Source organism: Danio rerio, chromosome 17 (assembly GCF_052040795.2).
Source record: "Danio rerio strain M-AB ecotype USA chromosome 17, GRCz13ab, whole genome shotgun sequence".
Lineage (NCBI taxonomy): Eukaryota > Metazoa > Chordata > Actinopteri > Cypriniformes > Danionidae > Danio > Danio rerio.
The window spans coordinates 28,487,137-28,511,927 of NC_141037.1; the positions used below are offsets into that span (position 1 = coordinate 28,487,137).

The 24,791-nt window shown below is 34.1% G+C and overlaps 1 protein-coding gene across 2 annotated transcripts in view; it reads left to right on the forward strand.

The window, feature by feature from the left end:
- The window catches only part of rps6ka1 (ribosomal protein S6 kinase a, polypeptide 1), a 105,609-nt gene that overhangs the window by 12,771 nt on the left and 68,047 nt on the right, over positions 1-24,791 (forward strand). For both annotated transcript variants that reach the window (XM_087289572.1, NM_001077775.3), the window contains exon 2: positions 8,595-8,639. In XM_087289572.1, the coding sequence (XP_087145698.1) occupies positions 8,595-8,639 (45 nt within the window). The remainder of the gene's footprint in view (positions 1-8,594; positions 8,640-24,791) is intronic.

The following is a 24,791-nucleotide window of genomic DNA, read 5'->3' on the forward strand; positions in this document are numbered from 1 at the left end:
TTGATTTAAGATTAAAAAAACTATTTGTAAATGATATATTTTTGAGATATATCAACCAAAACTCAACCCTTACCACAAGAATTAGCATCCTTAAATCATATTTTGTGTAAATGTACACATACATATTATGAGTTTGGTTGGACCCAAGCTTTAGGCTTCAACAACAAAAGCTGTTTAGTCTTTTCTTTCAGAAGTTTCGAAGCCTTTTTATTTTGCTGTGTAATGAAATCTGCAGTTTTTGCTACCGTTTCTGTTCCCTCCTGCTATGCACTTTACTTTCATGAATGGCTAAGTCACTTAAAATACAAGCCTTTTAATTCTATTCACATCTCCATTCCCCCTCTTTTCCTCTCTATCTCTCCCTCAGACACACACACACACAGTTCCTCTCACCTCTCCGAGGAACAGTTTGGTCCCAATTATTCGCTGGCTATTTCTGTAACAGGGTCACATTATGGGAGAGATGTTGTTAATTTTGTGCAGACGGCTCTTTTAGCGCTTCATTTGCATGGTGTTGTCAGGAAAAGAGTTTCAGGGTCGCTTGTGACCAGCAGCCCTGATCGAGAGCTTGTTATGTTGTGTTTTTACTTTAGTTTGCACATACATTTTGCATATACTCAAACTGTGATCTGTGTGTGCGCTTTCTTTTTCTCATTAATCATTTGTTTGATTGTTTTTCTAGAAAATATATGTACACGAAAGGTTCTTTGCCTACATTTTGTTTCCCATGTTGAAATATCATTGATTTCTTTTTATTTTATTAATACGTTTAACATTAGGCACACTTTTCTTTCTTATATCTTAGAGAGAACAACTATCAAACATAATCTATCAGTAGATGATCTGTGCATCTTTTATGAAGTTTTAGATAAGCTGTATTCATCAGAGTCGTAAGTGTTAAATGTGTGTGTGGCGTTAATTAAGCACAGCTCATATTCCCTTATCAGTTTTCTTACAGATATCTGGTGTTCACGGCTCACTTTGAAACACTTTGTTAATGATTTGTGAAAGCACACATTGGTTCTTTTATAATTAAGCTGTAAATTAAAGCTGGAGCCTGTCATTTCTGTGCTGATAGCACCATAAATGTACATTGCATAAATTATTACTGTTTTTAATCTAGAATTGCTTGGTAGATGGTCTTGCCTCTGACTCGACTAACCCCAACCTTTTTTCTTTAGGGTTAACCTTAGTAATAGATTGCTTATTGTTAGAAATGTGCAATATGGCAAAAACGTATCTTGCACAATATTGTTATGTAAAAGTACTTGTATAGTCTATAGATGATGTGTATAGCTTGTAGTATATGCATAGTCAGTGGTTAGTATAGTTAGTTTATCGTTATGTATAGGTTTAATATAGCTCTTACGTCCAGTCACAGTGTTGTGTTCATATATTTTTTTTTATGTAGCACCGTGGTCCTGCAAAACACAACATTTCGTTCCACTATATGTCCACACATACTGTATAATGACAATAAAGCTCAACTTAAACTTGAACAACAAAAAAATATGTCAAAATTTTGTCATTTTGACTGATTCAAAAACTGATTCCAGATTTCTAAAACATTACTTTATATAACTAGTTTATATTTGCAGAAAAGAGGTCTGAACTATAAAGGCAAACATTGTGAATGTCCCAGTCAAATCCGGTACAATCAGAAATTATATAAAATAAGAAAATGCTACATAGTTTTGAGCCACAATGTACACATATGGTTTTAAAGGTCAACTCATTTTATTTAAATTAGCACCAGTACTAGCCCATTATTAACAGTAAAGGTTTTGTAAATAAAAATAAAATAGCAGGTTCTTTCAGTCTCTGTGAAGACATAAAGAACATAAATAAAGAACATAAAGAAATATCAAACGTACAGTATTTAGAGCTTTTTTTTGCTGCCTTTTTAGTTTTTTTTTTTTGCATACATTTTTTGATTGTTGCAGTGAGGTTTTAAATTTGATGAAAACGCACATACAATTATTAATAAGGCTTATCAAAGACAGCTCATTTAATGATGTGAGTTCTTATGACTTAAAATTTGTTTGTTGAAAGTATCTTGTCTTTCCCTTTATTGGTTGGTTTTCCTCACTTTCTATAAATAACAAGAATCATCTTCAAGGCATTGTTAATTTCTGCTCAAAAGTTTTAGAAGTTCCCCTGCAAAGTATTGCATCCTATTACAAACAGCAGGTGTTGAGGATGGCACATTAAATAATAGAAGATGGCACACACCCCTAAAACAAATATTTTGGGTGAAGTCTAAGGACAGATCTTCCACAAATCGTTATAAATTTACTTTTGTGCCCTAAGCAATTCGTTTCACAGTGATGGGTTGCAGATGGATGGGCATCTACTGTGTAAAACATGTGCTAGATAAGTTGGCGGTTCATTCCGCTGTGGCGACCCTAGATTAATGAAAGAACTAAGCCGTGAAGAAATTGAATGAATGAATGAAGTTCATTCAGTTCGGTTACTTGGTAAATGTACTGTAGTTAATCGATTGGTTATTACTGCATTATTTATTTATTTATTTTTTTCTTTAATAAATAAATATTATTAAATTTGTTTTCTTTTTTTTCTGCAGTTTTCTCGATAATTATCTTCCTTATTGAACGATAACTATAGATTTTTCGGTATAAGTTGTTAACGCTTTTAGCTTTAAGAGTACCCCAACAATGACTGAAGCCACAAAAATTTGAGCGTCCATTAAATGCCGTAACATATTTTTGACAAATCGATACATCTCTAATATCAACACACTTTAATTCCCATTAATGCACATTTCTGCTGTGTGATTGGCTCTTAGATCAATATAGAGTAAAAAAAGTCCTGATCTTATTATGATTATTGACATAAATTATATTGTGATTTGATATTAAGTCGTTTATCGGCCCAGCTCCTATTTGTACAATCTCATTTGTAGATTTTAGTATGGTTTGTTCATCTCACAATGATGCTTCCTTATAAATATTATACATTTTCATACTGAACTAGCATAAATTCTTATAAATTAGCCATTAAACTGACAAAATGTTGAATTGTTATGTTTCCTTGAGATCAGGGTGGGTTTTCCTTTTAATGTCATTTCATAACAAGTCTTCGAGACCAATATGGTAATATTCATGGTAAGATTACCTGGTTTAAAGGGATGGTTTCCATACTTTTATACCTCTTTGTCTGTTAAACACTAAATAAGATATTTTGATGAAAGCTAAAACAATTGTTTTACATAAGTAAAACAAATAAGTTAATGGCTTTCCATTTCCAGCTTTCTTCAAAATATCAATATATCTATATTTTGTCTTCAGCATTTTCAGTTTTGGATAAATTATCCCTTTGAGCTTATTGTAATGTTTATTTAATCATTAATTTAGTTCATACATGCCTATTTACACATTTTATACTGTAGATTAATCATGACATGAACTGTGCACCAATTCTTGATTGTAATTTTGTCAAAAAACATAACAAAAAGCATGTTGCAAAGTGACAGTTTTCTTTATAAAGGCAACTTGTAATAATCACACAAGTTATCCACATACTTTGCACTAGAGCTTCAGTATGCCAGTCCACAGTCAATGATTCACTACAGAGAGTAAAAGCAAAAACAGACAGAGCTGTCTCCATCTGTCACACCATTACCATCACACATTCTCTCAGAAAAGATGAAAGATAAATCTACTTAAGATTCTGAAGCTGCTCACAAAGTAAATATCCAATTGATATTGTCAGTGGCATTAGCGGGTGATATCTCTGGCCGTTTTATCTTCGGTCTGCACAACTCTAGTTTTGGCATCCCAACTGAGGTTGTCGTTGTTGTTGTTGTAGAAAGGTGTGTGGAGTGCCAGAGGTTCTCTTCACAGTTTGGAGACAATGCCCGAAGGTCTTTGCAGTTTCCACGGAAACTCCTTTCCTCAGACCTCTTGTGTTTCTTGTCGTCAAAAGTGTCATTGACTTGGCTTTTTTAAAGCGAGGCTTCATAACTTCCAGAGCCCTTGAGTAAATCGATCTGAAGTCAGCATAAGCGAACAACGCTCTGATTTCATGTGACAAATCCTTGATCTCTGTCTGTTTTTCTAGTTTTGCTCTGAGCTGCCAGACGTGTTTTCTTCCTTCCTCCAATTCCTTTTGTAAAACATTTGTATTTTTGTCTCTTTCATTTTCCTGTCTCCTTGCTCAAGGTTCTGTCTTGAATGAAACTGAAGCAGCAGCCAGTGTTAATAGGACATGATTGTAGTCTCATGGGAGAACTCTTTGATAGATTGCATTTCTGCATATTCATGTTTATTCAATTTTATGAATACTCTCTCACTGTTTGTTTCTGATCATTTTAGTTTTAAGGTCAGTTGACTGAGAGGTAAATACTTGTTCTATGGGAGAAATGAAGGAAAACCACACAAGGAAGTGTTCTTTACTTGTGTTTTATAGTCCGTTTCCACTGAGTGGTATGGTACGGTTCAGTACGCTTTTATGGCCGTTTCCACTGTCAAAAGGTACCAAAAAGTGAACCATACCGTACCACTTTTTTGGTACCCTTTCGGAAGGGTACCTAGCACAATAAAAGGGTACTAAAAGACGGAGCGAGACGTGCTACTGAACGCTATTGGTTTACTGAGATAGGTCACTAGCTCATGCACAAGCCAGGAGAATAAAAATAAAGGAAGCGCCATTTTTGAAAACACAGCTGAGACATCACACTGTAATATTATATACATATAATAATAAGCCATGGTTGACCCGAGCTTTAACAAATCTTGTCGTTTTATTTTTATTTATGAATTTATTAGACGATCAAAACGATTTGTGATTGTGATACAGATTTAACAAAACACTAAAACTGCCCATATGAAAATTTACCTACAAATAAAAACAGAATACCATGATAATTGAAATTGAACCACAGTTGCCACACAATTATATTTTTAATCTAAATGGCAAAAATGACAGTGATACCGGTAAATATCTGGAAAATTTCATATATTCAAAAAAGCGCTGTTCACACCGGCGAGGACGTTACGAAAATTTTCCGGAAAAGAGCATTCACACATCCATTCCAAAATACCGGTAAATTCTGACATCATTCACCACAAATGAGCTTTAAACGGCTGCGCTTGTATTTGTAAACATTTTACTAAATTACAAACTCTGTGGATGATCAATATTGTGAACAACTTTCGCTGGATCACTTTCGCATGTCGAGATGTTCATAATATGTGCGTGTGCAGGCGCTCACAGGCTGTTTCACAGGCAAACGCAAAGCTTGAAGGTAAACAAACAACGGCTTATCATAAGCATCTCATCGATGATTATTTACACAGTTGGCATTAAGAAGAACATATAAACGTGTTCTGAGTAACATCTAGCAGCTAAATGTGTCTGGAAAAATATTCAAAGGCTTCTATTCTCACAAACCGCGCGGACGTAAATGCGTCTGACTGTTGTGATTGGCTAAAGCAGACGTCTCACGTCAGCACATTCTAGACGTGCACGCGCTAATTACGGCAATCTTCCTTCTGCATTCACACAGCGCAGCATTCCGGCAAATTGCCGGTAATGTTACAACTTCTCTTTCCGGAAAATAGCCAGAACGAATTTACCGGTATTTTCAAAAAGGACCTGTTCACACATACAACCTTTCCGGAAAATTGCTGGCAATTTTCCAGAAAGGTGTGTATGTGTGAAAGGGGCTATTGTCAGAACACTTTTCCTATAATAAATCCATAATATTTTTATAGGAGTTAGCTTGAATCAAAAATGTGCATCTTTTCTTTCTTGTGGTTTAAATACAGGTGAAGTAGCCTCTTAAAATGAGAACAATTGAAGGGATTAATCTTTTTAAATGGGAATTTATTGTTTTGTTGCAGGATTGTGGTTCAGTCAAGATTGCTATGTCAATTGAATAACGTAATTGTGCACAAATACACCATCTGTAATCAACAGCAGTATTATGTAAAAATATTAAAATGGTTAGTTTTTCATGATTTATTTAACACTGCATTTCAAGTATAGCATGTACAATCTCAAAACCTAACTATAATAAATAACACAGGATTATTTTAGGATTCATTTGTAGCCAGACTTTGATTCTATGCTTGATCTATTCTATTCTCTATAAGCACACAAAATGAACAGTGAATCACTGTAAACATAATAGTAAACATCTTGTGAAATTGGTGTTACAGAAGATCCAACTTGTGGGCAGAACAGATGCTCGGGCATATTCTTCACAGATAGTGAGCGTGGATGTGATGTAAGGAACCAAGTCTGTATAAATGCCCTGGGAGCCATTGATTATGTCACCTAGACATAACACGCATTTATGATTTTTGACACCACAGCTGTGAGCCTTCAAGTACATTGATTCACACATGCGCAAACACTCATGCCGTGTCTGTTCTCACGATAAGCCAGAGGATCCAGCTGTAAACTGTCCTCAAAATGTTTATGTACACTAGTTTAAAGGCTACGTGCTTGCAGTTATTTTGCATACAATTAATCAAATTAAACTTGATGAAGTAAAATGAGCCCTTTTAAAATGCTTCCCAATTGTGTTGCACAAAATTGAGGATAACATTTGACATTTGTTTTGTGTTGTGTGTCTGCGTGTGTTAGAAATAGATTCTCTTACAATTCTGAAAAGATATCTGAAGTCATTTCAATACTGATTTTGAAAAATATGGATTAGCTGCAATCTATGTATGAAATGCATCATTAAATATGAAATGGAAAAGTTTGAATTAATGATTCAGTGTCTTTATTCAGTTCACATCACTTGTTTGACATCTACAATATTGGGATTTTGTATGCAGGATTGGGTAGGCATGAACCGGTGTAAGATTCTGACAGTATGATAACCTTGGATTTATATATAATTGTGTCATAGTATTACTGAATTGTGATTACTGCTGTAAAGTAAAGAATGTCTGGGTAAAAAAAACAACTTTTTCCCAATAGAACAAAATGCATTATATTTTAAGAAAGATTTAAAGTATTTTGGAACTGTAAACATGTCAGGCCAAATAATCAAATTGCTCCATTAGAAAACACAGATTTCTTTACAACTTGAAAAGGCATCTTTGGAGATCTTTTTTATAGATATACAATAAAGCCACTGCACTGTTCAGATCTATAGCACGCTAGGATTTTGGTGTGTAAGTTAATTTAAGTTAAGTGGGCTGACACCAGTAGCTTTTGATGTGGAGGGTCCTTTTCTGCTGGAGAGACTGTTGCCCTGAATACATAACTAAATGAAATTGTTGTTTAGAAAAACAACTTACTTATACCATAGGAACATATAACAGAAATGTTTTTACAGTTTTAAAACCTCGACTCTTCCAATGCTTAGTATTTCGTAGTCCATGCATCCCAAATGACACTGTAGGCATAAGATTCTGACGGTATGATAACCTTGAATAAAAATATCATGATTTTACAGTATTGTGATTGCAGATCTAAAATATATTCTTTTAAATGTCTGGGTAAAAAACAAAAACTTTTTTCCCCTTTGAACACAATACGTTTTATTTTGAGAAATTTTTTATAACAGTTGAAATGTCAGACTAAATAAGTGAATCATTGACTTCTGCTGTCTTCATTAGTTTCATAAACACAGATTTATTTACAATTTAAAACAGCATCTTTGGAGAGATTTTGTGCTGGAGATGCTGTTGTCCTAAAAAAAAAAAATAATGTAAAAAAAAAAAATACATTTACCTTAGGAATGGTATAGCAAATAATTTTGGCGGTTTTAAAACCTTGACTTTTCCAAACCGCAGTATACCTTGAAAACGGTTATCATCCCATTCCTAAATGACACACTATACAACTTGTACTTATATGCTTAACCCTTAACTGTGATGTTGTTCCCAAAAGGAAAACAACATTTTTCCAACCATTTCCCAGGAGATGATTAATGGTTGCCAAATAAGTGAAATAAACAACAAAGCTTTCAAATAGTACCTTTCATGAGTACAACTGCAGGTGGCTTAATTAATAACATAGGAGAATTTTGACATGTTCGTCATTCCACACTTCTGTTTATTGGTTAAATTCATCTTCCAGAAAAAGACTTTTTTTTTTAATAGATTTATTAGATGAAAACGGATTTCTGTATTTCCCGATGAGTAGCTTGTAGCTTATCAAGCTAATACCAACACTGGTATTATTTAATTAATAAAGTGTTCATTTTGCACTTTGAACTACCACACCAATGTTAATGAACAGTTTCCCAGTACTTCTGTGATAATTTGAATGTTTGTAGCATGGAAATTACAGTTTGAAACACTTATGTCATTTCATAACTACGCATGACAGCTGCTCTCTAGGTCAAACACAGATCTGATCATACTTGACCATCATTTACATTTACATCATTTGTGAATAAGATCATGTGGGTGTTTTCTAATCGAGATCACTGTCTTTTAATGATTAATCACCACTCTTCTTCCCACGTGGCACCTCAAAAGTGGCTTTTTTGGTTTATATGACTGTTAATGTTATTGTAAAATATGGAAAATGTAAAATACTTTCTATTCATACCCAAACTAGTACTGTGTGTGCATTTAAACATGAATTTCTGTCTGGTTTTCTTGCAGAATGGGCAGAGCACCACTGAGGATGGAGTTTCTTCATCTGTAAAGGTAGGATTCAACTGACCACAAAAAAACACAAACCAACTTGTTTAGGATGGTCATAAGAGTTTTAAAGAAACAATATTAAAAACAAAAAGAACTTATTCATCATTGAGTTTCTTTCTCATAGCAAACGAATTGTAAGAGGGGTGTGGTTAAGAATATTGAAGTTAACAGCGCAGGACGGACACCCCAAACACAGAAGCAAATGGTCAGAAGCAAAGTTTTTTTAGTGCGTTTACTTGCATTGATTAGTTGCTCACCTAAAGAATAACAATGTGTACAAACAAAATAAACATCGTACATTTTCGATTTCACACAAACTTCATATTATATAGGTAATTTGCAAACTCGGTAAAAGAGTTTATATTTGTTTTTTTGTATATCAGTCAGTTTTTTACAATTTTTACATTTTTATCAGTCTAATCAGTAATGATGCAGTAATCTAACAAAAATAATTGATTTAAGTTTTTTTTATATTGTAATAGTGAATACTGTAGTTTAACTGAAAAAATATGAAGTGTTTTGTATTTTTTTACATTATGATATAATACAAACTTTATTCATGAACGACCTCCAGCGAGCAGAACAAAGTGCTGAAAATTAAAAGGAGTTCATAACACAACACAAGACTTATAAAACATATTTAAAAGAAGGAAGACAAACACATATGTAAGATATATAAAAAACACTATTCAAAACAAATATAAAATTAATTGTCAAAGGCCAAAGAAAAAAGATTTTTGAGATGGGATTTGAACAAAGACAATGAAGGGGCCTGCCTTATATAAAGAGGCAGAGAGCATTCCATCGTGTGGGAGCAGCCACAGCAAAGGCTCGGTCTCCTCTGATCTTACGCTTGGCATTAGGCATTTTAAGGCCGCGTTTACACTAGTACAATTTATTTTTAAAGCCGTGTTTTAGAACAAAGATGATCCACGTCCCGACTGGCGTTTCACCTAGCATTTCTAAATAGCTTTCCATCCACACTGCATCACTGAAAACTAGGCACGGTTTGGTTTACGGTTTTGGAACCACGGTTCGGTTTTTGTTTATTTCTGATGTCTTTCCTCTACAAATTACTTTTAGTTTTCGACATGTGTGGCAAAAAATGTTTACATTTATTATATGTTTTTTGAAAAGTCCTTTTCACAGATCAAAAGTGACAGGTCCTGCTGTAGAGATCTGTTATGAGATTGAATTACGATCTTGTGTATGAGCCAGGATTGTGAGTGGCGTATTTGACAGACCTCAGAGCAGCTTCTGTCTCACAGCAGTGTCTGAGGTCTATTGGCAGCTTTCTGAAACAATCGATGGAACAAGCACTGTAGATTTAGAGTTGTGGCTCAGAGACTCAGAGGCCTCTTTGGGTGTCTAAACGGGTCAAATTACTTGCCTGTTCCTCGGTCAATCTTGACTTTATCTAACTGTATGAGGAAAGCCTTTTTCCTGCTCCCTCACAGATCCCTGTATTTAAAAAAAAAATGTATGTGTAACATGAGCCTGATGTGCTGGACAAAGAGACAGTCTGTCTCCTCCAGCAGCAGCAGCAGCAGCATGTGCTTTTCTTCATCTTTCTGAATGGTGAGCTCACCTCAGGACTGCAGTGAAGCTCTGGTCAAGGTCCTGTGATGCATAAAACCCCAGAGACTGTCGACAGATATTTTTGGGCTTTTAATTTAGTCTGTCCAAAGACAAAAGTGACCTCGCTTAAAGGCACAGGATGTCATTTTCTCGGCTAGAGGGCACACATTTGCAACAAAGGCATATTTTAATGAGTGTGGAATCATGGGAGTTGTAGTCTTCATTGCATTCTAAAGGACTCCTGCTAAAATCATGTTCATGGATGAGCTAAAAGATTCAAAACTTACTATCATAGTAATATGAAGCAAAGTAAGGCTGAAAGCTTTGAAATTATTTGAGACTGCTGAAGAGATATGTACACTGAGCTTTTATCATGGCGTAGTCAACTGATTCCGGTTCTTCCGGTCAGGATCATGTGAGGAAGCACATCTTAGAATCCTATATATATATATATATATATATATATATATATATATATATATATATATATATATATATATATATATATATATAGAATCCTGCTATATTGCTGCTATGTGTAGTGTAATAAGCATATATTAAAGCATAAATGTCTTTGGGGTTTCAATGTTTTTATGAAACCACAATGAAAATTGAGGATTTACAGTATGACATCTTTATCATTGTGAAACAGGACATGGTCTGTGTCACTAGTAGGTAAAATGGCTTATTTCTCTAAATTCAAACATTTTTCATAAGATTTCTATAACAAACCATTCACATATAGCAAATTATTTAGCACAGTTTTAGTGTTTTGGGATATTTGATTAAAGAAAAACTTACATATGGTCACTTTAAGCAGTAGTTTCACTAGTCTTTGCAGCTTCATTTGTGAATGACTAAATATTATGCAAATATTATCATCAATTAGTGAAGGTAGTTCATTAGCTGTTGATTAATAAGCATGCATTTGTGTAAATACAGCTTGTTAACATTTTAGTTGTTATTTCCTGACATTTCTTAAAATAAATTGCATTCATTTTTGTTATGGTTAGTGCATCATCATCATTATTCTCGGCATAGGCCATGATATGCATCATTTCCAGGGTGCTTTGACAAAAGTGATTCAATATAAACGATTTACTGCACATGTAATGTCCTGTCTTGTTAAAATGAAGCCTCTTCAATGGCAATTAAGATATTTCTTTTAAAACAGCATGTCAATTTTCTTTTATTGTGCTATTGTGCTCATGTTTTAGGGTTTTTTATTCTCTGTGGTGCCATTAGATTCTCATAATATGTTGATCTCTTAAAAATAACAAAGAATTAAAGACAGTAGAACAGATATACTTTGATGCTTAAACAAAGTAAAAAAAAAAACTGAGACAGACTGTGCAAATAAAATGTAAAGATGTTTCTTATTTGACACAAACAATAGATGTTTTATTGTTCCAAAGGCAAAATGAGTCGTTTTGAAAAACTTGCATGTGGATCATGCATCTTCCTTGCATTGAGATTTTTAACAATAACATTTGGTAATAATAATAGGTTACATAGTAGATTAATTTTTTTCTATGAATATTTTTAGATCAAATTTCTTTAAGTTAAATACAGTTTAAAGGAATTGTCAGTAATTTTTCCATTTAAATAATGTAATCAAAACAATTCAGTTTTTGAATCCCATTAACTGAATTGGTGATTACACATTTAAATGATTTACGAGTTTGTAAAAATCCCCTGAAATTCCTCCATACAGTATATATGCACATTGATAAAGTTCATGATAACTATTAAACTGATTAATTGTAGTTTTTGTTCAATGTAAACTAGGGCTGTGCGATTAATCAAAATTAGATTAGATATACTAAATTAGATAATTGCAAGAGGCTGCGATATGAAATATATATATTATTTAACTTCCCCCACTCAGAGCAAATGCGTGACTGCCGTCTGTGTGTGACTGACAGACTTACTAGCCAATTGATTGAGCGCACTTTCGTTCTGCCCAATCAGAATTGCGCAACTGAACTATGCTGCACAAACTACTACAAACAAACAGTTTTTAGTGCTAAAAACCGGGGTTCTGCCCAGCCAAGAACAAGTAAAAAAAAAAGAGAGAGCTATACAAGGCCTGGGTAATCATCAACAAATAAAACAACTGCATTCTGACACTGCACTCATATGACAGGGTATGTGAACTGTTGTAAAAAAATAAATGAGTGAATAAGAAGAGAGAAACCAGTCCAGGAGACTCGAAACAAGCAGAATTCCTTCATTGAGACGTGTTGGTTGATCTGCAGTCATACAGCGTCTTTTGGATGTCCATGTGTCCGCAGAGCCTACTGGAGGTCCGCAGTCTGCAAGTTCTATCACGAGTCTGAATTAAGACAAAGATGTCCTGTCGATATTGTCCTGTTAGGAGGAGGGGAGATGGCTAAACAAAGCATGCAAATTCAGTATTGGAGTCAGCATGGCATAGGTGTTAAAAACCGGCCCAGCTACTGACCACACAAGTTAATCAACATAGGGTTTCTGTAGCATAAAAGCAACACCCGAAGACAAAGATGGAGCCATTTAAAACATTTGCACCACTTTGGCTTAGCCTGTAGTCAGAAAGACAAAGGTTAAATGTCCCTCCTAGCTGGCATGTTAATGAAATTATATAATTAAAAACCAAAGAATATAACTTTTGAGTTATACGTAGGTTATTGTTCATTCGGAATTCGGAATTATAAATTCGAAATTTATATTTCCACAGAACTTACTCTTTCACGATTCATTCTTAGCATTCAGTGTACGCAGTTGAATTAAACATATGTAACTGTTTTTGCTGAAATCATTGCTGCAATCAAAAACGAGTAATGTGTATGATTAAGCATAGCGTGAACTTGCCTGATATAAAATGAGAACTGCAGAGTCCAGCATTTTTAATTAGGTCCTCACTTCTTTCAGCTCCCTTTTAGCCAAAAACGTCTGCGGTTGGCATTAAAAGCAGTGTGGTGTACAGTAAAAGTTAGGTTTTCTATTTTCGAATTGGGCATCCTACTGCACAACACGATATGTTTGCTATTTCAACTGGTTTCTTTTTGCAACTGGGAACCCGTGTGACGTAGGTTGGTAATTCCTCCATTGCCAGTGACAAGCTAGTAGCAAGCAAAATACAATTTCAGAGTTGTTTGCTAATGTAAGTTGATATCTTTTCAGTTCCTTTTATTAACTAACACTCACTGTATTTTAGCAGTAAAAAGCTACACTACAGATTATTGAGATGAAGCTTTACTACATAATTAAATCAGAAATCGAAATCCCAATGTCTGTCAAAAAATTGCACTTACTGTAGATATTTTCCTCAAATCACACAGCCCTATTGTAAACCTTGTTTTACCTTTTTTGTAGTTCATTTGTAGACTCTTCCCAAAAGGAGTCCTGACCACCAGAGAAAGAACCACTGTGCTAAAAGTAGGTTTAATGTTCACACCATAAAGAATTTCTCATGATTTGTTGGCAGTATTTGACCTGGACAAGTTTTGAAGATTTTCCAAATGCTGCCTGAAACCCATTTAACAGAACTCGTGCAACAAATATGGGCCCATAGCAGCAGACACCATGATAACAGCCAGAGCCTGTGATTCATGAAGCCATTACTGATCCACCAGCTCACGAACTGTCACTGCGCCCCTTGATACATGCTTATTGGTTGTTGTTGTTGTGGGAGCACTTGGAATAAATCACATGACTTTTTATTTCGTTTCATGTCAGCATCAGGTCGTTGGTGAGGGTCGATTAACTGTCGATGAACTTGGATGTGATCTACGGTCATCATAAATACAGTGAAGTCAATCTGTTTGGAAGGACAGGGCCGGCAAAACAATCCAGCTATGCACTGAAGCTAATCTGAGACGAAACAAGGCCACGCACAAACAAAAGCAGATGTGTTATGGCAGATTCACTGTGAACACTTCAAAAGGCCATGGCTTGTTTCACTTGTCCATGTTTGCGGATGTTAAATTGGGGTGTGTGAATAAATGGATGGATTTGTGCCTGTTGAGGGTTTTGTCTTTGGTCTCTTTATGCAGTTATTTTAAATAATCTTGTTCCTCTTTTTGTAAGGGAACATTCTGTCTAAGGGATGTTGATTAGTGGGAACAAGTGGTGAACATGAAGATGAAAGAGATCAGTTATTGAAAAAAAAAAAAAAACAGGAACAGTTAATGAGGTGAACTCTTGTAGTTTTTACTTCATACGCAGATTAAAATTGCTGTCTAGAATGTGTTGGTACCAATTTGCCTTATTAAAGGTGAATTTTTATTCTTCTCTTTTTTCATCTCTCTCTCTTTAATATGCTGTGTAGACCTACATCACACAATAACCCTGATTTGCATTTACATCTGAAAGATGTGTTTTTTTAGCATGTTTGCTCATCTGCAAGATGTTTTTGAGGCTTCTGCTGCTTTCTGAACTGTAAATAAATGGAGTTTGACCCTTTTAGTGTTCGTGTGGAGATCATCACTATCATGGACAGAGTAATAAAGTATTAGAGTAATCTACAAGTTAATTAAAAAATAATCCAAGGCATGAATGGATGGGTTTGCAAATGTATTTAATAATCTATAAATTAAATAAATTGATTAAATGGCAATATTTCAATGGTTAATTGATCGAGTAGTTCTAAAAAAATCTAAAGGAAATAGGAATCCATCAATAAATCATTCAAATTAAAAAAGAAATTACCAGAACGTTCAGAAAGTTCATTTAAAAGGGTAGTTTAATAAGAAAACACATACCTGATCATGTACTCTCCCTTAATATATACACTTATTATTATTATTATTATTATTATATTTCTGTTGAATGCACATGCACCCATTGACTTCCATAGTAGGAATGTATTGCTATGAAAATTGATTGGCCCCATCAACCAGCATTCTTCAGAATATCTTCTTTTCTTTTTAACAGATGAAACAAATTTGATGGGTGATTGAAACGATGACAGAATTTTCATTTTTGGCTGAACAATCCTTTTAGGAATTCATACATTTATGGCATTTCAAAGTGCATTTGCAAGGGCAGTTTAAAAACAGAAACGCATAACTGGAGCAACAAATAAAATTAAAAGTAGAGATTTTACTGGAAGTTAGCTGTTAAAATGCCAGTTCGGTTTTGATTTCCTAATGTTAGCTTTTTTTATAATAGTATTTGGATTGCTTGTTAATTTAGCCTTTCTATTTTAGCTGCTCTATTGAGCTTCTCTTTGAGCATTGCACTTGTAAAGGTAAAATAATGCAGATTGGCCATGGTTGATGAAGATAACAAGCTCTCTAATTGGCTGTCACCTGACAAGTTTGACAAGTTTTTTGCCAATACACAACTATTGTGTTGAATAATAAATACTGCATGTAGAGCATGAGTTATTCAAGATCTGAAAGCAGATGTACAAGGCTATTCCGACTTGAGCTGTAGTATCGATATTATGCATGAATGCTGCTAATAATACCCGGTTCTACTGTAACCCTCCCCCAGACAGATAGCAGGAATAAATAGCTGCATGTCCAGGAATCTCTGTCAGCCAGGTCTTGAGTTGAGCAGAGTCAAGCGTGACATGTCGGAGACTCCAGAAGACTGTCTTAGATGATAAGAACAGAGAATTTAATGAGATCTTATCATCTCTATTTCATGGCTTTTCACTTTCATCTCACTTTCATACTGCTTTACCTTCACATCTTGCTTCCTTTGTCATTAACAGTCTCTCCTTTTACCCCTGGCTATCTGGGATTCTAAATATGGGATTATTTGAAACTACAGTGTGAACATTTTATTTATTTATTATAATTAGAAATGGTTAATTTAATATATTCTTCATAATTTAGGCCCGGTTTCAACTTGGTATTAACATATGTTAGAATGTGACTTTTGTCGAGACTCTTTCCTGTCTTGTTTCATCATTTTTGCCTGAGCACTAAGTGTGTGAGTAATAATGAATGAATGAACACGTTGATGAATTGGTGGGCAAATGGGAAAACTATGTATTTAGGTGGAAACTATGATTTAGATTACATCTATTTATTTTGTTTCATTACAGAAAACTATGAACACTTTGTTTCAGGGTACTAACTCACAAGACACAAACATATAAAGCATACGAGTATTTCTAACAAAATGCCTGGAGCATTAAGACAATACGAATGTCCTACAAGTGGTTTGTCAGGCCCACTCACCTGCATGCATCACACTCATGCATCATACCATTATGTGTTGCATTGTGTGTATGATTTACTGAAATTTAGTCTTTAAGTTTTGAACTGAGATACTGTGTCTGAGCCTCGGACATTATCAGGAAAGCTTTTCCAAAGTTTAGGAGCCATAAATGACAAGGATCGACCTCCTTTATCAGACTTTGCTATTCTTGGTAATACCAGAAGCCCTGTGTTTTGAGATCTTAAAGAGCGGGTTGGACTGTAGCGAGACAGAAGTTTGGTTAGATAAACAGAAGCTTGATTATTTAAAGCTTTATAGGTACGAAGCAATTTTTTTATAATCAATACGGAACTTAAATGGCAGCCAGTTTAGGGAGGATTAATTTGGGGGGCACATGGTCATATTTTCTTGATCTGGTAAGAACTCTGGCAGCTGCATTTTCTACTAACTGAAGTTTATTAAAAGAGGATGCTGAGCAGCTAGCGAACAGAGCATTACAGTAATCCAGCCTAGAAGTCATAAAAGCATGGACTAGCTTTTCTGCATCTGAGATGGATAGAAAGCTTTGTAACTTATTTCTCAGATGAAAAAAAGTCAGTTTTTGTGACGAGAGATATGATTTTTAAAAGTTAAGTTGCTGTCTAATATAACTAACACCTAGATCTTTTACAGTAGAGCTAATACTTGCATTGTATTCTTATTTCATTACGGCTCCCATAGTTAGTAAAACATTAGTTAATTTAGCTAAATTGTAAAATGAAAACTACAAAACCGTTTAGACAGGATCTGACTTATTGTTTCTTATTTTAAAATGTTCTTTGCTTTTTCTGTGCAGAATTATTTTTTGTAACATTTTAATGATTGATGCTGGTTGAGTTTGAGAGTATAAACGCTTAAACTTAACACCTAAAATAAAATAAATCACTTCTTAACTTTTATTTAAGGTTTATAATGCAAGTCCAATTAGAAGCACTGCAGCAGGACTTGTATAATACATCTACTAAAAGAAAATTTCACTTTACAAATTGTGATGCACATAAGTCCTTTAATCATTTGCATATTATTAAATTATATTTCTGAAATTAATTTCTAAACTCAATACATGTACAGTTGAAGTCAGAATTATTAGTTCCCCTGATTTATCAGCTACCTGTTTATTTTTCCCCCAATTTCTGTTTAACAGAGAACACATTTCTAAACATAATAGTTTAAATAACTCTTTTGTAATAACTGATTTATTTTATCTTTGCCATGATGACAGTAAATAATATTTTACTAGACATTTTTCAAGACACTTCCATATCTTAAAGTGACATTTAAAGGCTTAACTAGGTTAATTAGGTTAGCTAGGCAGGTTAGGGTAATTAGGCAAGTTATTGTATAGCGATAGTTTGTTCTGTAGACTATCGAAAAAATATATAGCTTAAAGGGGCTAATAATTTTGACTTAAAATGTTTTTTAGCAAAATCAAAAACTGCTTTTATTCTAGCCAAAATAAAACAAATAAAACTTGAAATGTGGTTGGTTGAGTGAAACGACTAAAATGCCTTTCCACTACCCTGAATCAAGCACACATGGATCTTGAGAAGTTGCATCAGTTTCTAGAGTGAGACTTGGCAGAAATTGGCTGTAATGGATGTCAGATCTCATCCTCCCATAAGGTGAGCCTCCTCTGCCTCAAGGCTTGTTTTGGCAAGTCAGGCGGTTCCTCTATATTTTGCTATTCTTAGCATTGCATAACTTGCATTATAGGAGTTTTTGAGTTTTGCCCTGGAAATTTGATTATGATTTATGCTAATAATTCTTAATAGCTAAAGTACTGTAGCTCTATTACTCCTTATTCTAGAAAATAGATTTACTAGTAATTTTACTATCAGCTTGAAAAGTCTTTAGCTTATTAAAAAATTTGATTTTCTTATCTGAGAATTTAAATATTAAAAAACTATGTCAACAGCATAAACTATTAAACTATGTAAATCACTCAGACTGACCGTAAAATGAACATTCATGTAAACTGTTTATGTAAACATATAAATGAGAAATTTCAGTAAATTGCCGAATGTTTTGACGCCTGCATAATTTCCAAAATCCATGTAGTATCCATGGGCTACATTTAAATCTTGTAATTCTTACATAAAAGGGGAAGATTGTGATTTCATGATATAGATTGCACTGATACAATATATTAAATTGTTCTCTTATTTTGAAATAAAAAATATGTAAGTGCAAAAACCAGAAACCATTTTACAAAAAGTTTTTAGTTTAAAAAAGTATTTAAATTCCTTGTTGTATGACGATCTTTTCAACTGAATTAGTGGAGAGGTTTATTTTAGCTAGGAGTTACTGAGATATCTTTACTTAACCAGAGTAACCTTGTTTGCTTCAGAGGTAAATTGCGGATGGTGAAATATAGGCTAATGGCAAAATCATAATATGCTCAACAAAAAGGACCAACAAATGTTTTTACAGTTGTATTTTGTATTTTAACATATATAAAAACACAGGTATGACTTATTTTCAGCCTCTACTGTACAAAAATAGTGATGTTTATTGGCACCTTTTACTTCAGAAATATCACAGTAAGAGCTTAGTTATGACACGACACATAAACATTCACTTTTATAAGCAGTTTACGTGTGTTTGTTGCTTCATTACAAACATTTACAGCAAATTTCATAATCTGCATGTTAAACAGAAGATATACATTCAAACAGGCTTTTAATAGTAAGAATATATTTATAATCCTTATATCCTGCATTTTGAAGTACTGTGAACATTTTGGCCAGTCAAATGCTGCCTGCGGGATGCCTTAATGGCCATGTGTGGATTGAGAATCTTTAAATAATTCCTTGCAATTAGTGAGATATGTTGAGGTTGGCAAATATTTTGCATGACTTGTGCCCTCTAGTCACAACATGCTCTAACATCTGAGATCATTCTGTTTAGGGTGGCTCCTTATGTTGAGATTATATTCAGGATGTTCTCCTGTTTTCTTTCTTTGTACAGTCAAATGAGACTCCTATTTGTCTGATGATTTTGATTTTTATATTTTTTCATCTTATCAGGCGACTTTTCAGAAATTATTTTTAAAAAGATTATAGTAAATCTCATTTTACATCGTCATCAAGACTCTATTGATGAAATACTGCCTTTTTTTAGTCAGTCCTCTGATTTTTAACATTTCTGCTAGTGATTTTGGCCAATTTATGGAGTCATTTCCAGAGTCGCTGCTGAGATTGGAACAGAATCAAAAGCTCATGTGAAAATTGAAAGTGAGAAATTGGTCCTGTATGAGACAGTTCAGCTCTGTAGAGCTGCAGAAGCACTAAACTACCAGTCAATATCTTCTGATGAATGTATAAAGCTTCTCATCTAGCCTAGTGGTAGAGTTCAATCTTCTTGGCTCTACTTTCTGTGAGTATGTTTTGCTGAAGTTTGTTTAAAAATTCTGTTCTGTCTTTTGTTCTGAGAGGTTTTCAAAAGCAGGAACGAGCCCTGTGGGAGACGTCCAGTGGTTTGTCCTGTTTATAAAGTGCTATCAGAACTGCAGCTTATTCTCTAGAGAGCCAGGAGAGAAATAATCAACAGATATTAAAACAGACAAAGTTGTTGCTTGAAAGCAGAAGACTACAGGGGTTTTACCCAAAATATAATTTTGAAAAAAAATTTCTTTCAGAACATGAAGATCTGGCAAACTGTTCAAATATGATTGTCAAAAAATTAAAAAATTTGACTCCAGAATTTAAAAAATCATTTTGTTGATCATTAGGAAGAATAGTATTTTTTATTTAATTATTATTTTTTGCTTGGTGCAAGTAGTTTTTTCAGAGTTTCATTCATTTTTTCCCACACCTTTTGCTTAATGCACAGAAACCGTCTTGAACTCATCTGGGAGCATTTTTTTGCCTATTAAAAAAAGAATTTCACAAGTAAATAAAAAAAAAACAATACAGTGGTCCCTCGTTATTCATGGGAGTTATGTTCTAAAAGTAACCTTTAATAGGCGAAATCCATGAAGTAGTCAGCTTTATTTTTTACAATCATTATAGATGTTTTAAGGCTATAAAACCCCTCACAACACAGTTTATACACATTTTTCAGACAGGCATTAACATTTCACACTTTTCTCTCTTGTTTAAACACTCTCAAAGTTCAAACCTTCGTAGAAAAACAAGTCCAAAGATCAAAACCATCAAAGCCAAAAATCTTCATTTATTTTTTGTGTAATGCTGCCCTACAGCTGCGCAACTTTTACCTTTCTTTAGCATGTCCAGAAGTTCAGTTTCTGTGCTATGATTAGCATCTTTCTCTGCCTTTTGAGTGCTATTGGGAGAAAACTTGCAAGCATACAGTACAACACCTTAGAGTCACACTGCTAGCGATGGAAGATTTATGTTAATTTGGTAAGCTGAATGCATTCTGTACTGTTTACGATAGATACGGTACGGAGGAGATTGATTGACATGGTCTACAGCCAGTCAGGACGCAGAACACAATGTGCTGTAGAAAAAAAGCATGTCAAATTATGTAAAAACCCACGTCATAGCGAGGGATCACTGCAAAATTAATAGCTTATGCACTTAGTTTCTCTTTGAAAATAAGGTAATGTTTTGATACGACAACAGAATATTCATGTATCGACATGACATTTTCAACTTTATATCACACAACGTATATTAGCATAGCATACATTTTTATTTTAAACATGTACAAGTCATTGTATGTGTGAATAACATTTTGTTTTTGAATGAACTCGAATGTAAAATGGCGTCATTACATCATTGGTCTTACTCGAAGGCCTTCACATACAACTTTAATTCTGCTTCTTCTCTGCATTTAAAAGTCCCTCGACACACTCATGCGGTTGTGTTTGCTTCATCCATAATTGATTTTCACATGAAGTGTTGTCCTGTTTGTTAGGAAATGTTGTTAAATTGATGAATGTTGCCCCTGTTGTGTGTTTGCCGTGTGCCGCTTTGCTGACTGTATTGACCTTGTTGTCATGGTGTTTTATAATCGGCATGGCAACAGCATGAGATTTCGATGCATTAAACGGGGAGAGCGAGGAACAAACGTGTTCACTGAAACATTGCAGCTCATTGTCAGCTGTCAGAGTTGGAGTAAAAGGTTTTTAATGAACGCATGTTCATAAATACGGACCATTGGCACTAATGAGAGCGAATGGAGTCTTGCCATAAAAACTGTTGTGAGAGGTGTTTGTGTTAACGTGAAAGAGGCTGATGGATGTGGAAGCTCACTATTTGAATAAACATTCTCTCTGTGGATCATGAGATAATCAGTCTTTTACTCTAAGCATTATTTCAAGCTCTAACATTATGTTTGCAAGCTGAAGGCAAAACAAAATGCAATGTAATCTAATAAAGCATCAGTGAAGTAGAATAGTTTTTCTAGTGTGTTATTGTTGATAAATAGTTGTTCTTGTGTTTGTTGAAAATCGTGATAATAGGTTTGATTGCTAAGAAGGGAGATTTTAGTTCAAATTTTCTTATGTGTAAGGGATATATATGTATATATTTTTAAAAAATACTGTAGACACAACTTACAAAGCCACTTTAGTTGAGTTTTACCTGTTTGGATCCATGTAGGTAATTTCTGGCTCTGGCTGGAGCTTTTTAGCTTGGCTTAGCTTAGCTTAGCATAGATCATTCAATTGGATTAGACCATTGGCATTTCACTTAAAAATGATAAAAATTTTCATATTCAATAGCAATTTTTTTATTTTCCTTCAATTTTAGTACAATATGTAACTACAGAAGAGTCCAGCTTTGAGAAAATTATCTGAACCTGTTTAGACTGTTACGCTGCCATATAAAGGATAACTAGAAATTTAATTCACCCCATGTTATTTCTAATCCCCCAAGACTTTTGTTCATTTTCAGAACACAACTTAAAGATATTTTAGCTGAAATCTTACAGCTGTCTGACCCATTATATACAGCAACAATCCTGAGATGTTCAAAGTCAAGAAAAGGAACCAAAAACCTTCCCTGTGATTTGTGTGGTTTAACTACTAAATCAAATTCATATGAAGCGCCAAGAACATTTGTCTAAAGCAAAATAATAAAGCAAAGAACGTTCATCTTTGGGTTAAAAATCCCATAAATATCTGTTTATTTTTCCAGAATAATTAAGGAAATTACCACCAGTTGTTTTAATACTGTACTTCAGAATATATGTAAATTAAGGCTAGCTAGGTTGTTCAAAATTTGGGAAACTTTAGTTTGCTGTAATTGTAATCTTCAATGTGGTCCCTCTATCTGCTTGCCTCTTGTTGTTTGGCCGGACCTTGCTTAACCCTAGATTAAACACTATGCATCTCTACAAAGACTCTTTAATATTTGATAGAACACTTGTGCTTGTTGCGGAAGAGGCTTTTATTTACGCACCACTAACTGTCACCTAATGCAGATCTTAAGTTAATGCCAATAAATCAGTTCTTTGTTCTACTGTCAAAAATACAATGTTGCTAAAATGTAATAATCTTTTTTGTGTGTGTGTCATGTTTTTAGTATTGTTCACAATGAAATCTTAAATTATTTAAATTATATAAAATTATTATTATTATTATATTTATTGTTTTTGTTGTTATTATTACTATCATTGTTATTGGTATTATTAATATTTTATAGTTAAATTATTATAAATTATATTATTAGTATTGTGAATATTATTATTATTAATATAGAAAGTATTGTGATATTTATATTTCTCATTTAAATTATTGAAATAGTGGCAATGTGGCTCATTTAAAAGTAAAGTAAATAAAAATTACTTATTAGAAAAAATTATGAGAATTAAAAATGAAATTTTAACATACTTTTGCATGAAAGCAAATTTTTTGGGCCCATTCAGGGTGTGAATTGCAGGGGAGTGGTGGGTCAGTCTGATCCCCCTGAAGGACATCAAAACAAGATGTATGCGGGCGTCTGTCCTTTAACAGTTAAGAAATAGTTTGCTCTGATCTGTATCTTAAATAATATTAATATTTAAAATAATACAGCTTCAATACTCATTCGACCACCCCTATAATGGTTTATACCATTGTGAATGCATGTTTGCGCCAAAAATATTAATTCATAGGTTTGAAACCAGCAAATCTAGAGCACCAACAGACAGCGTAAGTTTTTACAAAACTTAAAAAGAAGTTTGCAGATGTCTGTAAAACTAGATGCATAGTTTGAATTTTATTTCACACTGGCTCGCACATGGAAGTTAAACGGTAGAATAAAAATACAAGCAAACCGGTCGCAGTTTATTTAGTATCACAAATGTCGTTGAGAACCACTCAATTTCGCTCAAAACACTGAAAACATTATAACAAGTTTGATTTAATAAATTTTGTGTTGTTTAATTAAATGTATACATTTGGCTCTCTGAGGCATATTACTAAACATAACCAAAAAACTTGACCACCCGAATCGCCGTATAAATTGCACTCTGGGCCCATTAAACCCTAAAAATACTTTTAAAAATACTAGTAAGGTTATTCTATTCAAAAGTAATTTTTGTTTCTTTTAGAGTGTGTTCCTTCTAAGCAGAGAAACTCCCAAAGCAGAAAGCAGAGAAACTCTTTCCAAATACAGCTATTATTATCATCTGTTGATTTTTTTTTTGTTGCTTTACTGTATATTGCAGTAAAACAAAATGTCATTTTTTCCAATATCATATAGTTGATGCTAGATTATGTGGGGTATGCATCTTGGACATTTCTACCAAACTTCTCATGTGGGTTTGAAACAACATAAAGATGAGTAAATGTTGACAAAGTATTTCATTTTTCATTGAACTGTCCTGCAGCACTGTGAAATTTCAGAAGCACATGGGATTTAACTTAAGACCTTTAAAATACAACACTGCTGTGTGAAAAGAGGGGGATCTAAATCTGAGTGTGTGCATGTGGGTGTGTGTGATTTATTCCCAATAGAAAAGGGAGGGCTGAGTAATAATGTCTTTTCCATTGGTGTGAATTTGATTAGTTTGCGCTCTTATGTTAGATAATGGCCTTTTAGGTTCGATCTGCACAGCTGGGGTGCTTTACACACCATACGTGAGTGTGCGTGAGTCAGTGAGTATGTTACAGACATCTGTGTATGTGTTTTAGAGAAGCATGTGTGTGTGTAGAGAGAGAATTTCATATCACTTTCAGCATCTGAGTGAAATCTCTTTGAGGTCGTCCTCCCTGAAGAGGAACTCTTGTGCTTGCTCATCAATTTTTCAGCAGTCTCGGCCGCTTTGTGGCACTGATGTTATCTGATGCCCTCGGCTCGTCGTGCGTTTGAACCTTGCTCTGTGGACGAGAGTGTGTTTCTCAGGATCTGTGTAATTAAAGCTTATGTTTGGGGTGCTGCTGCAACAACTCATCACATTCAGAGTTAAGTGGACATGAAGGGCTGCTTCTCATTA